Source organism: Notothenia rossii (genome assembly GCF_949606895.1).
Source record: "Notothenia rossii genome assembly, chromosome: 11".
Classification (NCBI taxonomy): Eukaryota; Metazoa; Chordata; class Actinopteri; order Perciformes; family Nototheniidae; genus Notothenia; species Notothenia rossii.
This window is the reverse complement of record NC_136910.1, coordinates 2,185,630-2,202,935: the sequence shown is the minus strand read 5'-3', so window position 1 is coordinate 2,202,935 and position 17,306 is coordinate 2,185,630. Positions and strand designations below refer to the sequence as shown.

Here is a 17,306-nt window from a genome sequence, read left to right as displayed (position 1 = left end):
TGCTTGCTTACTTGCTTACTTGCTTGCTTACTTGCTTACTTGCTTACTTGCTTACTTGCTTACTTGCTTACTTACTTGCTTACTTGCTTGCTTACTTGCTTACTTGCTTGCTTACTTGCTTGCTTACTTACTTGCTTACTTGCTTGCTTACTTACTTGCTTCCTGCTTACTTGCTTGCTTGCTTGCTTACTTACTTGCTTCGTGGTTGCTTACTTACTTGCTTCGTGGTTACTTGCTTACTTACTTGCTTACTTGCTTCGTGGTTACTTGCTTACTTACTTGCTTACTTGCTTGCTTACTTGCTTACTTACTTGCTTACTTGCTTGCTTGCTTGCTTGCTTACTTGCTTACTTACTTGCTTACTTGCTTACTTGCTTGCTTACTTGCTTACTTGCTTACTTGCTTACTTACTTGCTTACTTGCTTACTTACTTGCTTACTTGCTTGCTTACTTGCTTACCTGCTTGCTTCGTGGTTGCTTGCTTGCTTACTTGCTTGCTTACTTGCTTGCTTGCTTACTTGCTTACCTGCTTGCTTCGTGGTTACTTGCTTACTTACAAAAAGGTTGTAAATAAATAATAAAAGTTCATTTTCCCCCTGGGAGCAAGGAGCCTTTTTATCTCTAGTAAAAAAACATTTAATTGTTATAGCACTTAAACAGCACTTGAGACTCTTTACCTAGTGACACGGCAACACACAACTGTAAGAACAACATCATGTCTTTTTATAACCACTTTATGTTCCTGTGTCCTGTCTCTGATGTTAACCGTGTGGTTTCTGTGTGTCCTTCAGTCTCCCACTAAAGCTGTGTACAACGCGCGGCACTGGGCGGTGGAAAGTGAAGAAGAGGCTCCACAGACCTACGTCTCTTCGGCTCCTGTGGGTTCACATATTCATCTCTGTCGTATTTATATCATATATTTAGAATGTATGCTCCTTTCCACCATGCACTATAAAAAAAACAACCAGTATAAGTGTACATGTTTTATTTTAAAACACCTGCCATGTGTGGAATAAAAATAATAATAATGTCATCTATCAGGGTAGAGAAATATAGCATGAGGGCAACGCCGTGTCACTGATGTTGGGATAATGTATATTTATTAGGGCTGTCAAAGTTAACGCACATTTCTCTTAACACCACTAATTATTTGAACGTGCGATTAACGCATGTGTATTTGGTCTCGGCCCGGCCCGTAGTTTCAGAGCCCAAAGGCTTGACGTTGTTGTTGTTAGATGGATGGTGGGAGATTCTAGCGAGAGATATGGATACAAAAAAAGGTGTTTTAAACGGCAAGCCAAGCAAACAGCTGATGCTGACAGCCCCGCGCCCCTAAGGTACATTTAGAACAGATAAAACACGTGCAATTAACTATTTTAATCGAATGACAGCTCTAATATTTATTCATACCGGCCTCTCTTACGTACGTTCTGATTTTATTTGATGTGTGTTGTGTCATGCAGTTTAATATAGATAACATAAATAATTGAATTAATTCATATTTATTTATATATATATATATATTTTTTTTCCTTCACTTAAAAAACCTGTTTTGTTGTTTAAGGCGTGTTTCTTTGTATTGTTTTTTGTTTGCTGAATGTCCATGTCTGGAAAAACTAAGTCATTAAATGAAAAGTAAAAATAAATAATAATCTCCTCCTCCTCTTCCTCCTCCTCTTCCTCCTCCCCCTCCCCCCTCCTCTCCAGGCTCCAGCATCAGGAGGATCCAGTAAGGATTCATCAGCGGCTCATAAGGATGACGGTCTCTTTAAAGCTCCTCCCCCTCCCCCTAAAGTCACTAAATGTGTGACCCTCCCCACGGATCTGTACCAGGACACCGTCACTGCACTCAAGTGCCGCAAAGAGCACAAAGAGGTACACTTCCATTTCACTCTAATCAAACACGTTATCTGTCCAGAGACATCCTTACCAATCACAGGTTGATATGATATTAGCATGTTAGCTAGATCACTCCATGTGCTCATGTGTTCGACAGAGAGACATCCTTACCAATCACACATTCTTATTTTAAAGTTACTCAACTGCGAATCATTTTAAACGTATTATTAACATATATATATTTTTTGTTCTCAAACGAACATCAAATAAATAAACAAAGTGAAATCAGTTTAATGGCGTGCAGGTGTGATTAACCGTAGCTCCTTGCCTCTTTCACTGCATGTTCCTGAATAAAAGGAGCATTGAAGATGAGCCGGTATCATCAGACCTCTTAACCGCCTCTGTGTTGCAGCTTTACACCGTGGTGCAGCACGTCAAGCACTTCAACGACGTGGTGGAGTTCGGGGAAAATCAGGAGTTCACGGACGACTTCGAGTACCTGGCGACGGGTCTGAAGAGCGGACAGCCGCTCAACACACGCTGCCTCAGGTGAGCACGCTCTTTGTTATTATGTAAATATATCTAATGTGTACATTTTATTTTTTAACACTTTATTTTTGAAAGTTGACATTATAAAGAATAATCACACAGAATGTACAGTGGGGCAAAAAAGTATTTAGTCAGCCACCAATTGTGCAAGTTCTCCCACTTAAAAAGATGAGAGGCCTGTAATGTTCATCCTAGGTATACCTCAACTACGAGAGACAGAATGAGAAGAAACAATCCAGAAAATCATTGTCTGATTTTTAAAGAATTTATTTGTAAATGATGGAAAATAAGTATTTGTTCAATAACAAAAGTTCATCTCAATACTTTGTTATAAACCCTTTGTTGGCAATGACAGAGGTCAAACGCTTTCAGTAAGTCTTCACAAGGTTTTCACTGTTGCTGGTATTTTGGCCCATTCCTCCATGCAGATCTCCTCTAGAGCAGTGATGCTTTGGGGCTGTTGCTAGGCAACACGGACTTTCAACTCCCTCCAAAGATTTTCTATGGGGTTGAGATCTGGAGACTGGCTAGGCCACTCAAGGACCTTGAAATGCTTCTTACGAAGCCACTCCTTCGTTGCCCGGGCGGTGTGTTTGGGATCATTGTCATGCTGAAAGACCCAGCCACGTTTCATCTTCAATGCCCTTGCTGATGGAAGGAGGTTGTCACTCAAAATCTCACGAGACATGGCCCCATTCATTCTTTCCTTTACACGGATCAGTGGTCCAGGTCCCTTTGCAGAACAACAGCCCCAAAGCATGATGTTTCCCCCCCATGTTTCACAGTAGGTGTTCTTTGGATGCAACTCAGCATTCTTTCTCCTCCAAACACGTCTAGTTGAGTTTTTACCAAAAAGCTCTATTTTGGTTTCATCTGACCATATGACATTCTCCCAATCCTCTTCTAGATCATCTAAATGCTCTCTAGCAAACTTCAGACGGGCCTGGACATGTCCTGGCTTAAGCAGGGGACACGTCTGGCACTGCAGGATTTGAGTCTCTGGCGCCGTAGTGTGTTACTGATGGTAGCCTTTGTACTTTGGTCCCAGCTCTCTGCAGGTCATTGACTAGGTCCCCCCGTGTGGTTCTGGTCACCGTTATACCTTTGGACCTTTTACAATCACATGTTACAAGACCCTATGCTCAATAACACGCTGCAGACAGACATGTGCACATTCATGGTCTCTTTGAGTAAACAAAAGGGTGAAACACATGATCATATAATATAGATCATTTCAACACTCCCATCACGTCTTCCTCCATTTGATACGCAGCATAGAGAACCGCAGTGACGCGTCCTAAAACCCGGAAGTAAACTTCTTCCGGTTCCTTCGACAACAAAGCAATTTCTCCATAGGGTTTTGGAAAATAGCTGGAAATCAGGTCTGTGGTTGAGACGCATTTAAGAGACGGATCACATTTTGTTCAGCCGGATCATCTCCACATGTCTACCCTACTTTTATAATGTTCTAATCATAAATCTAATCGATACATTTATGATTAGAAAATGATAAGAGATGGGTAGATGATGCTCTCTCTCTCGTAGCTCCGCCTCTATTGTTTATTAACTTGCCTACTTTTGATCCACTTTGTTGGAGTGGGTCGCTGTGTCTCTCCACCTCTCTCTCTCTACCTGTGTGCTGTTGCTTTAAAGACGGTGTCTCGCTTGGGGGAACACTCGCTTTGGCGCGATCTGTTGTTGTGACTGTGTAATAACATCAAAGTCTAGACCCCGAACATAAGGCGCCGCCTCTTCTTCAGATCTATTTTCTAGGAAAAATCAAATATTCGTGTCAATACGGTATTCTCGTATTCTCTCCACTCTGCCATCCGTGGCATTTGATACGCAGCATTCCTTGAACCTATTTATGATGCTCTCTCTCGTAGCTCCGCCTCTCTTGTTTATTAACTCGCCTACTTTTGATCCACTTTGTTGGAGCTGGTCTCTGTGTCTCTCCATCTCTATCCCTCCAGTTGTACTGTTACTTTAAGATGTGTAATAACATCGAAAAGTAAATCCCTGATTATCAGACGACCCTCTTTTTCAGATCTTTTTTCGAGGAAAAATCTTATATTCGGGTCAATACGGTATTCTCTCCACTCTGTGCTGATGCTGTGTGTGTGTGTGTCTGTGTGCAGTGTGATCAGCCTGGCGACGCGCTGTGCGATGCCCAGCTTCAGGATGCACCTGAGGGCCAGAGGGAAGGTGGCTCAGGTCTTCAAAACGCTCAACGACGCCCCCCAACACTCGGTGAGGATCAGACACACACACACCTGCAGAACTCCCATCTCTCTTCCTTATACTAAGATCTGATCTTGCACATTTCAGAACATATAACAAGCACTCTATTGGAAAGGACTATTGTAACTATATTTAAAGTCCCCCCCCCTCCCCCCCCCCCTCCCCCCCCCCCCTCTCCTGTGAGCAGAACCTGGCTCTGTGCACGGCCACGCTGATGTACATCCTGAGTCGGGACCGTCTGAACATGGACCTGGATCGATCCTGTCTGGAGCTGATGATCCGGCTGCTGGAGATGGACCACGACCAGGTGCCCGGCGCCGTGTCCGACCCCGACGCCCAGTTCAGCGCCAGAGAGATCGCCAAGATAAAGGAGAAGATCCGGAAGCTGTGCGACACCGTGCACAACAAACACCTGGACCTGCAGAACATCACGGTACGAAACCCTGCACACAACACCCTCTGATGTCATCATGTTCTGTCAGCAGCTCTTCATGGTTTTCCACAATTTAAATGTCTCCTATTATGCAGTATTATACGTCTCAGATATATAAAAAACATGTCTGTTGCCCCTTTCACACCAACGCGGTTCCAGGGCCGGTTCGGAGCTAGAGCCTGATAAGCACCGGGTTTTCCTGTTCACAGCGGAGCCGGCTCTAAGCACCGAAAACCAGTTCTTATCAAGCCCCAAAAAACTGTCGGTCTAGAATAGGGCTGTGCAATTAATCTGAATCTCGATTACGATTTTGGCTTGCAACGATTAGGAAAACAACGTAATCGAAATAAAAACATTATTATTTTTATTAAAAAAAAAAAATATGGAATTATTATTTTTTTTAAATATTTTTTTATTTATTTTTCCGTTGAATTATACTTTAAGTTCAGGGTAATCAACTGTTAAAAACATACTGTTCCAATTCTATATTTCAATAAATGGATGTTTTCAAAGTAAATGGATAATCGTTTTTTATAATAGTGATATCAATTATTGACCAAAATAATCGTGAGTATGATTTTTGCCATAATGGCACAGCCCTAGTCTAGAAGCAAGAACCGCATACGTCACGCTTACGTCGGAGGCGGGGGCGGGATCACCCTCCTGAACAACAACAAAAATCAAATGACACGCAACCTCTGCCTTTCTGCCAGCTTCAACGTGATCTGTAGAAATAACATTGAGAATCAGTTTTAATGTTGTACCGTAGTAATTAATACTGCAAAGGTCGGTATTTTAAGCTTGGCGCATGCAGAGGCTAACAGCTAGCTCTAACGCCATCGAATAGGACGTATACTTACCTTCTTTCTCCTACGGAATCGTCGTTGATGATGATGATTGTGAAGAACATTTGAAAGTCGCTTGTGACGAATGGAAAGTTCGTGGTGAAGTCGTCCGATTATTTCCATTTGGTTTCGACAAAGCAAAACGAGCAGCGCTTCAATACAATCGGCCATTGTTGTTTTTGTCGATGTGAGGGGTTTCCACGCAGTTTGGCCTTATGACGCAACGACGCAGCACCACTCGGGCTCTGGGCGGTGTGAACAAAACGGGGCCTGTAAAGAAAAACCGGTTCCGAACCAGAGCTAGAACGGGAGCTGCGTCGGTGTGAAAGGGGCACGAGAAGTGTTTTGCTCAAAATACCAAACAGACCACCCATTATAGCCTCATACCCTCCATCTCAGCCTGTTACTAACGTGCTGATTCTGGGTCAGTAGGGGGGAGCTAATGCCTGCTCAGAACTCTCCCAGCAGAAACTCCGCTAAATGCGGCCGTGATTAAACTCCATATCATGTTCCAAACCACATCAAGCATTATTTCTGAAACCGTATTGAGCTCAAATGCTTGTTCTCTTTATATTTATATATAAAACAAGTCAATATTCAATCCGACTTGTTTTTGTCCCTCCCCTCTCCCTGTAGACGGGTCACTTGGCGATGGAGACGTTACTCTCTCTGACGTCCAAGCGAGCGGGGGACTGGTTCAAAGAGGAGCTCCGGCTGCTGGGAGGACTGGACCACATCGTGGATAAAGGTACTCCACAGAGAGGCTAGTGATTATATAGAGCAGGGGGGTCAAACTCAATGTCATCGCCGGCCTCATCAGCTTTATGGTTGCACTCAAAGGGCCGGTTGTAATATTACATGATGTCCTCTGCATTGGATTATTATCGGATAGGGTAATAACTTCATAATTAACTACGTCTGAAAGCAGAAGTCTAGGGAGAATAATTGCAATTCTCTTCTTTGCGAATGTCACATAATGAGATGCATTGTGGGAAATGTAGTTTATGGGCAACGTGCTTCTGTAATGTGTCATATAACCGTATAATAACCGTATTATACTCTTTTTCGAGCTCTTGCGGGCCACATGAAATGAAGTCTTGAGTTTGACACCCCTGATGGAGATGTGTTCTGACCCTGTTGTTGCTCCTCTCTGCAGTGGGGGACTGTGTGGAGAACCTGAACCAGGAGGATGAGAAGGAGAAGATGGTGTCGTCTCTGTGGGGAGCCGAGCGCTGCTTACGGGTGTTAGAGAGCGTACGTACAACAGGGAATAACGTGTGCTTGTATGATTTACACTTTAAGATGAGGGTTACTGTTGCAGGGTTTTATGACAACTCCAGGGAGGCTTCAATCTATATGTATTTATATGGCACATTTAAAACAACCTCAGTTGACCAAAGTGCTCTAAAGGGCACAAATATAGACTATGTATGTATATATATATCTATGTATGTATATATATATATATATATATATATATATATATATATATATAAAACGTTATAATATTAGAAGCTTTCAGGTGAAATGTGTCTTTTTTTTTCAGCTGACGGACCACAACCCAGAGAACCAGAGCTACCTGATCGCCTACAAAGACTCGTCACTCATCATCTCCTCTGCAAAGTGAGGACACACACAGACCGACCGACAGACCGACGGACAGACCGACAGACCGACGGACGGACCGCCCGACCGACCGACGGACGGACCGACCGACGGACGGACCGACGGACGGACCGACGGACGGACCGACGGACCGACCGACCGACCGACAGACAGACAGACCGACAGACCGACAGACCGACAGACAGACAGACAGACAGACAGACAGACAGACAGACAGACAGACAGACAGACAGACCGACAGACCGACCGACCGACAGACAGACAGACAGACAGACAGACAGACAGACAGACAGACAGACAGACAGACAGACAGACACGTACGTCAGGAAGGGGTTTAATTATTTTGAGACTGCAGTGGTCATTCAAAATAGCATGTTGTTTTGAATTTGCATAAAAATTCCTTGTAATATTAGTTTAATTTAACTACTTAAGAAGTTCTTGTCAGTTTTCCATTGCACACAGCTGAGAAATTGTATATTTTGCCAATAAACCTAATGCGGTTGAGTCAATGCTGGACACACTTCCTCTGTGTCGTCAATTGGACTTCGTTCTATTGCTAAGACTTTGTGTATCAACACATCAACAACATTTTTGTGGATATTTGATCATGAAAGCCTAGAAATTAGGGCTGTCAGTCGATTAAAATAGTTAATCGCGATTAATCGCACATTTTGATCCGTTCTAAATGAACCTTAGAGGAATATTTTTCAAGTTTTTAATACTCTTATCAACATGAGTGGACAAATATGCTTTATGCAAATGTGTATTATCATTTGATCAATGACAAATATTCTCATGAATATTAAACACAACAACCTGAACATTACAAATATCCACCTCAATTCAATCTGGAACCTCTCTCGTGTGTGTGTGTGTGTGTGTGTGTGTGTGTGTGTGTGTGTGTGTGTGTGTGTGTGTGTGTGTGTGTGTGTGTGTGTGTGTGTGTGTGTGTGTGTGTGTGTGTGTGTGTGTGTGTGTGTGTGTGTGTGTGTGTGTGTGTGTGTGTGTGTGTGTGTGTGTGTGTGTGTGTGTGTGTGTGTGTGTGTGTGTGTGTGTGTGTGTGTGTGTGTGTGTATTAATCGAGTTAACGGGCAGCTGAACTTCAGACTGAAACAGCCTCTCTTTGTTCGGGGGTTGAGGCTCCGGTCATTTCTCTGATTCTGTGTTCATGACGCCCGATGTTTATATTTTGGAATATACATATTTAATATGAAACAAGAGCAACTAAATGATGTTGGTACCTCAAACTAGGTCGTCATGTTTTGGGCTAAATATGTCTCCAGGACGACGGAAAAAAACCCACTGGCCTGATTTTGATAAAAGTAGGTGTGAAGCTGCTTTCATGTGGGTCAGAATGACCATCAGATGTGTGTTTGAAGTTATTCTAAATATAACTATTATCCTGATAAAACAAGCTGTCACCTGACCAAAGAGTATTGTTGGAATCACAAAACAATAGTATATATATTTTCGAGAGTGAAAAACATGCCTATTCATTGCATCACTTCAGATGACTAGAACATAAACACGTCTATAAAAAGATATAGATGATGGTGCATTTGTATTAAAGCTGCCGGTATCTGATGAGGCTTTAACAAAAGCACCGTCATGTCAGAAACACTGGAGGGCAGAGAGGGAAGGAGAAGGGGTCAGAGGTCAGAGCTGTGACTGACAGCATGTCACCAGCAGGAAGTCAAACCACAAAACCCTGATAATGAGATTAACACACACACACACACACACACACACACACACACACACACACACACACACACACACACACACACACACACACACACACACACACACACACACACACACACACACACACACACACACACACACACACACACACACACACACACACACACACTTTACTTGTTAGACGCTTTTATCCAAAGCGACTTCCATACTCAATACTGAGGACAATCCCCACAGGAGCAGTTTGAGGTGAGGTGTCTCAGGGACACAACGACATGCTGACTGCAGTGGGGTTTGAACTCCCTATCCCCTGATTCAAAGTTGAGCGCACTAACCCACTGAGCCACAGCCTCCCCGCACACACACACGCACACCCTTCTCTCTTCTGTTTCCTTCTCTCCTCTTTTTCCACTGTCCTTATTTTTTTCAGCTGTGTTTCAGCTGTCTGCAGAGCTAATTCAATAATCTCTCTCTCTCTCACACACACACACACACACACACACACACACACACACACACACACACACACACACGTCCTTTTTATTATTGACTTCAAGCGGGAGTGGGAACCGGTCTTGACGGACTCAATCATATCTTAAAGTTTCATTCTGGTTTATTGCACACTGACTATAGTTCATTAAAAGGAAATGACACCTTTCAGCGTTCATACAGATTCTTTGGAAATGTAAAATGCTGGGAAAATATTACAATTGAACTTTAATCTTTTTAAGATTAGCCAAATTTCTCTCTTAAAAAGCTGCAAAAACACCTGTAAATGTGTCTCTTCTGTTTTTCCTCCTCTCTTACTTTTACAACAAAAAACTCTCTTCTCTTTCTGTCTTCCGTCCTCTCTCTGGTTTCTGCTCTGTCATTAGATTGAATTCAGTTATAGACATCAGGCGGCTGACCTGCTGCACCCGGCCTCTCTCTCTCTCTCTCTCTCTCTCTCTGTCTCTCTCTCTCTCTCTCTCTCTCTCTCTCTCTCTCTCTCTCTGTGTTGGAGAGTGTGTGTGTGTGTGTTTGAGAGTGTGTCTGAATGTGTGTGAATGCTGCTCTGTTGTGAGATCCAGATGCGACAGCTGGCTCAGAGTCCAGTGTGTTTGTGATGAACCAGTAACTAGGGTTAAATCACTTTTTCGAAATAAGTACAATTTATTAAAAAAAAAATATCTACGTTGTTTGAGACCGATGGAAAGAAGTAGTTGTGTACATCCAAGTACACATTTGAATTAATATTATTATTATTATAAATACATATTATTTTATTTATAACTTATACAAACGTATTCACACTTTTGCCCTGTCACAATTTTTACAATTATCCTTCTGCTCAATCTTCAATCCAAAGTATATACATAAAAAAACATGAAAGACGAGAACAAATAAATAATAACAATAATATATGTATATTCACATTTTCTTAAGTCATATTGTTTTTGAATTTATTCTGTGTGCACACATGGATCCTGAGATTAAAGCTCAAACAGCTGACCAGTGATTATTAAAAATTGAGATTAAGAAAAAATCAGAATGATTAACTTTTTGTCGAACAATACAAATGACTCATGTCTGTTGTCCCTCCTTTGTGTCAGGTTGCTGCGGAGGTGTGAGGCGATGATCCAGCGCTACAGCAGAGAGCTGAACTCAGACGGAGCCGTGGGGAAAGCTGTGGAGGATTGCATGAGAGCCATCATCGGAGTACTGGTCAACCTCACACAGGACAACGGTGAGGATACACACACACACACACACACACACACACACTCACACTCACACTCACACTCACACGGTCATACTGTTGGTGCTCAGAGTTACTAACACTGCATCAAATCTGCTTTTTAGGAACATTTCCCAAGCTTAGCAAAGACGTGACAGCCAGTAAATAGAGATAAACATTAGCAAATAAGAATCACACAATGAGTTTTGTTAAAGTGTGTTAACCCGTGAGTGTGTGTTTTGATGTGTGTTAACCCGTGAGTGTGTGTTTTGATGTGTGTTAACCTGTGAGTGTGTGTTTTAATGTGTGTTAACCTCTGAGTGTGTATGTTTTGATGTGTGTGTGCAGAGTGGGGCAGCACAAAGACCGGAGAGCAGGAGGATTTAATCCTGACGGCGCTGAACTGTGTCCTCAAAGTGCCTCAGTATCTTCCTCAGGAGCAGAGGTTCGACATCCGAGTGCTGGTGAGGAACACACACACACGCACACGCACACGCACACGCACATGCACATGCACATGCACATGCACACTCACACTCAGTCATAATGAAGTGTTAAACTGTGTTCTGTTATTTTCAGGGTCTGGGTCTGCTGATTAATCTGGTGGAATACAGTGCGAGGAACAAGTACTTCCTGATGGAGATGGAGATGGAGGGTCCCTGCGACGCCACCGTCCTCATCAACCCGCTCCAGGAATTAGCCAGCACCGGGCCGCTCAGCGCCATCGCAGCGCTGGTACAGGTATGCACCTCCAGATCCCTTTATTTTTATTTTATTTATTTTATTTTATTTTATTTTATTTTATTTATTTTATTTATTTTATTTATTTTATTTATTTCATTTATTTTATTTATTTTATTTATTTTATTTATTTTATTTATTTTATTTATTTTAATTATTTTAATTATTTTATTTTATTTATTTTATTTATTTTATTTATTTTATTTATTTTATTTATTTTATTTATTTTATTTATTTTAATTATTTTATTTTATTCATTTATTTTATTTATTTTAATTATTTTATTTATTTATTTTAATTATTTTAATTATTTTAATTATTTTATTTTATTTATTTTATTTATTTTATTTATTTTATTTATTTTATTTATTTTATTTATTTTAATTATTTTATTTTATTCATTTATTTTATTTATTTTAATTATTTTAATTATTTTATTTATTTATTTTAATTATTTTAATTATTTTAATTATTTTATTTTATTTATTTTATTTATTTTATTTATTTTATTTATTTTATTTATTTTATTTATTTTATTTATTTTAATTATTTTAATTATTTTAATTATTTTATTTTATTCATCCTCCTCTTCCGCAGCTCTTCCTCCAGAGGGAGCGAGCAGCCATCAAGGCCGAGGCGCAGACTGATGACCTCATCAAGGAGGCGCCGAAGCCCCCGCTGGATAAGAGCGGCGAGTGGCAGGAGACGGGAGGGGAGATCCAGTGGGTTTCCAACGACAACGTGAACGAGAACTCAAAGGAGAAACAGGAGGAGGAGAAGAAGAAGAAGGAGAAAGACGAGGAGGACCACGAGCTGGACCTCAACAAAGGTGAGAGGTCAAAGTAATGATATGTTTAATTCACTTAAAGTGACATCAACCACTTTAAGTTAATTAAAATACTGATCGACACAGAAGATGCATATTGTCTCAGAAATGATCCTTGATGTGGTTTGGAACATAATGGAGTTTAATCAGGGCAGCATTTAGCGGACAGAGAGGCTACAAGGATCTGTTTGGTGTTTTGAGCAAAACACTTCATAGACATGTTTTTGATATATCTGAGAGCTATGATATGATATATGCCTAAACACAGTATAATAGGAGAGCTTTAGACCCCACTCACACGCAAATAGGGCTGTACCCGAATATCCGTCCGTTGGAGTACTATTCGGGTTTACATTTCGTTATTCAGATATTATTCGTTTTTTTTGGCACTGCAATTTATAGAATCTGCAATATCAACGTAAGAGCTTGTGCCTCTTCGGGGCGTGCTAACACTTAACCATAAACGTTGTCGTTTACTTTCTCCGTCTTTATATGTAGATATTACTTTTCTCCGTTAATCTCCGTCATGTTGTTTCCATAGCAACTTCCTGTCAACTGCGCTAACTCTCCTTCAAAATAAAAGCATGTCCATACAAAATAGGAAGCCAAGCCAAATTACACTTAAAACATACAACTGCAACGAAAGTAACAAACACAATGTGATATCCTTTTCAATTTCAAAGAACACAAATTGGGTTACATTAACAAATAACTATAAAACAACGATACTGTAGAATAACAAAATAATGCGGTGAATAAACCGAAATATAAATCCCCCCCCCGCGCGGGCCAAATATTCGCCCAAAATACACCAAAAGCAGCGAAGAAGACCCCGAGCATGGTTGCCATGGTTGCCCGGTTGCCCTTCTGGTTATTCTCCTTGGTGGATTTAGCAACATGTAGTTCATGTAGTTCTCCAAGTCCACTTGTTGCTGATGATTGTGGTAGAGGAGCTGTAGATTTTGCACTAACATCTGTAGCTTCATCGTTATCAGGAAATGATGGTGTAGGGCTGTAGGGCGTACACACGGAGCCGTTTGCCCCCCAGAGCGTTCCGTTGCAGATCTATCCACCTTGTGACCCGTTATCGTTTGCGGGGTCCGTTTCCGTTACGGCCTCCTGTGCTGTACGAAAGAGAAAAGCAGCGGATACAACCGTTTGCGTTCTCGTGTAAACAGCACCGTAACCATTAGACAGGTTTTGAAGCTGTGGGGAAACAGGCCTTTGACTGAGTGTCCAAATAACACGGAGACATCAAAGTGAAATGTGTCTCTTCCTCTCAGCTCTGCAACACGCAGGGAAGCACATGGAGGACAGCATCGTGGCCTCGTACACAGCCCTGCTGCTGGGGTGCCTGTGTCAGGGGAGCCCGGTGAGACACACACACACACACACACACACACACACACACACACACACACACACACACACACACACACACACACACACACACACACACACACACACACACACACACACACACACACACACACACACACACACACACACACACACACACACTATAAGCTATACGTTGTGTTTATGATGTCTTTTCTCTCCCTCCAGCTGAATGTGACTACTGTGAGAGACAACCTCCCGAAAGGAGACTTCTCCATCATGACAGACATGCTGAAAAAGTTCCTCAACTTCATGAACCTCACTGTGAGTCGTGTGTGTGTGTGAGTCGTGTGTGTGTGTGTGTGAGGTAGGGAATGCATTAGTTTTATATGTATGTTTTTCTGTGTGTTAACACCATGTTGTTCTTCTCAGTGTGACGTCGGCACCACAGGACAGAAGTCCATCTCTCGGATCATTGACTACCTGGAGCACTGCTAGAGAGAAGCCTGACACACACACACATCTCACACACATACCTCCCACACACACATCTCACACACACACATCTCACACACATACATCTCACACACCTCTCACACACATACCTCTCGCACACACACATCTCGCACACACACATCTCACACACACACACCTCTCACACACATACCTCTCACACACACACACCTCTCACACACATACCTCTCACACACACACACACACATCTCACACACATACCTCTCACACACACACACACACACACACACACACACACATCTCACACACACACATCTCACACACATACCTCTCACACACACACACACACACACACACACACACAACTCCATCATCGTCACCTCTGATTCAGATCTCCCTCTCCGTGACCTGTTACAGAAATCTAAATGAAAAAGGGATTTATTTTTCACTAAATTGACTTAAAATGATTTTATAGTTGCTCTAAATGAACGAGACACGTACCGCCTGTGATCAGGTGGTATAGGAAACATCCTATGGATTTGATCAGACGTACAATCCTAGCTTTCTAATTGAACATGTGACCATTCATTCCAAAGTCTGTCCCGTTAAAGTCTCAGAAAGCTCGAACAAACATCCCAGTTTCCTTCTTGAGCTGTGACTTTAAACGGTGGGTTTCATAAACAGTGAAAGAACGCATTTTATAGTTTTAATGTCAAATTCATATTTCGTCCCTTCAGAAAAGTCTCCGAAAGCTCCACGTTAAAATCAACTTTATTTTTTATATTTTATTCTAATAAAAAAATCTCATTAGTGACGACTTTACATTGAAATGAATTCCTGTTCCTGTGACTCACGACTCAGCGACCGGAAACAGAATGTTTGATGAAAGATCAGATTCAAGTCCGTCGTTTTATTTATTGTTTCCACCGTTTTTGTTTGTTTTAATTTTAATTTAAATCAGGTCATTCTCGTCTAAATGAAGTCAGAATTTTTTATTTTTTTTTATACGCCCTCCCCGTCATCCTCAGTCAGAAACCATCGCTCTGAACAACGGGTTTCCGGACAATCTTATTTATTACTTTTTCTCCTCCTCTTCCTCCTCTTCCTCTTCCTCCTCTTCCTCTTCCTCACCTCAGATTGCAGTTTTTTTGTTGAAGTTGTTTTGAGGCGTAAGAGTCGTCGATTCTTCCTCCTCCTCTTCCACCTCCTCTCGTCTGCCGCTAACTTTTTAAAATCTGTTTTCCCAGCATGCATCAGGGCACAATGACCCTTGTTCTCCATCAAAGCGCCGTGTCTCCGACCCTCACCTCCTCTCAGTCACAGCAGAGGAGCGTCTGATCTCTCCACTTGCAGAGAGGCTTTTCAAAAACAACACGTTTACACCTCAATGTTCCTCTTCCTCAAAGTTCCTCTTCCTCAAAGTTCCTCTTTCGCTTGTTTTTCACTCAGAAATGCTTCAATTCTGGCCGAAAAACCACAAAGTTTGTATTTTGTTGTTCAGAGAAAAGCCTCCTCTGAGACGTCTCATCTGTCTCTGCACACAGGAGGAAGAATGCAAGTGTTGCACACGTCCCTCCAAGTGTTGCACACGTCCCTAATCCTGCGTTTTCATTCCCAGGACGCCTGAAGCGGCAAAGTGTTTATTCCAACATTACAATATAAATCCTTCTTCCCTCTCCGTGTGAGGACGTTTCCAATCGCTCTTCAGACTCCAAAGATTTGATTCACCAGATGGATTTTGAATTTTGACTTCACGAAACAAGAGTGAAATAATTTGTCCCTTAAATTTACCCCAAAAGTCTCAGAACACCCGACGCTATTCAGTTTGTGTCTTCTCGACAAAACGCTTTTTCCTTTAGGATTTTTATTTTATTTGCACGTCTCGTCTAAACTCAGTCGATTCCTCTGTTTTTCTAATTATACGTTTTCCTCCATCAGGACGGAGAACAGAAAGAAAGTCTGTCGTTAGTTTTATTTATTATTTGAAAGATCCACGGAGGGGTCAGTGTCTCTGAATTGGAAAAAGTCTCATCCCGTTAACTTGCATTCATCCGTTCATCACACACACACACACACACACACACACACACACACACACACACACACACACACACACACACACACACACACACACACACACACACACACACACACACACACACACACACACACACACACACACACACACTCCTTCTTTTAAGAGCTTTATTCTCACGTCTGGAGAACGAATGGACGAATTGTTGTAAATAATGGCTGTACATAGATTTGCTCGTGTAGGAGCAGAGGATGCTGGGTAATGTGGGGGGGGGTTAACTTTAAATGTAGTCCTGTAGACTCTCTCTCTCTCTCTCCCTCTCTCTCTCTCTCTCTTTCTGAATCCGACTCTTCACTTTCTAAAGCCTCTCCTCCGCGGTGTGGTGTTTCCGGACGGAGAGCAGACACTTGATCTTTGTACCAGTTTGCAGACGAATGTCTTTGGTTACCTGTATATAATTTTAAAATAATAAAAGTTGATACTTTCAGTACTTCCTGCTCCGTCTCTCCTTTCTCTCTCGCCTCACATTTCATTCAGAAAGATATTTGAGTGTCTTTTAATCTGCTATTTATTTCCAGGTTTTTATCAAAATCTGAATTATTGTAAGATAAGAAATACTTTATTGATCCCAATTTAAGGAAATGTTTGCGTTGCAGCAGCATCAAAAGACAAGGCATTGGACAAGAGACATTCAAAGACTAGAAATAAACAATCCAAACTGTAAACAAATCAAATAGCATTAAAAAGCAGAAAATGTAAATGTTGAATGTACAGTAAAAAGATATAAATATATTGTACATTCAGAGCGTGAGGAATGGATTATTTACATATTCAATAGAATATAAATGTAAAATGTTCAGTGAGTGAAAGTCCAGTCATCAAGGGAGTGGTCTGACAGCCAGAGGAGGTCTGTTATAAAGAGTGTGTGTATATCCTGTATC

At 41.6% G+C, this 17,306-nt stretch overlaps 1 protein-coding gene across 1 annotated transcript in view; it reads left to right on the top strand.

The window, feature by feature from the left end:
• Positions 1 to 14,431, top strand: part of waplb (WAPL cohesin release factor b) — a 28,745-nt gene extending 14,314 nt beyond the window's left edge. Inside the window, exons 6-20 of the mRNA XM_079659240.1 lie at positions 792 to 878; positions 1,708 to 1,875; positions 2,252 to 2,388; positions 4,527 to 4,638; positions 4,817 to 5,062; positions 6,544 to 6,655; positions 7,064 to 7,161; positions 7,454 to 7,530; positions 10,827 to 10,960; positions 11,300 to 11,415; positions 11,531 to 11,692; positions 12,290 to 12,521; positions 13,802 to 13,890; positions 14,085 to 14,180; positions 14,289 to 14,431. Coding sequence (XP_079515366.1) covers positions 792 to 878; positions 1,708 to 1,875; positions 2,252 to 2,388; positions 4,527 to 4,638; positions 4,817 to 5,062; positions 6,544 to 6,655; positions 7,064 to 7,161; positions 7,454 to 7,530; positions 10,827 to 10,960; positions 11,300 to 11,415; positions 11,531 to 11,692; positions 12,290 to 12,521; positions 13,802 to 13,890; positions 14,085 to 14,180; positions 14,289 to 14,354 — 1,932 coding nt within the window. The 3' untranslated portion in view covers positions 14,355 to 14,431. The remainder of the gene's footprint in view (positions 1 to 791; positions 879 to 1,707; positions 1,876 to 2,251; positions 2,389 to 4,526; positions 4,639 to 4,816; positions 5,063 to 6,543; positions 6,656 to 7,063; positions 7,162 to 7,453; positions 7,531 to 10,826; positions 10,961 to 11,299; positions 11,416 to 11,530; positions 11,693 to 12,289; positions 12,522 to 13,801; positions 13,891 to 14,084; positions 14,181 to 14,288) is intronic.
• The last annotated feature ends 2,875 nt before the right edge of the window (positions 14,432 to 17,306 follow it).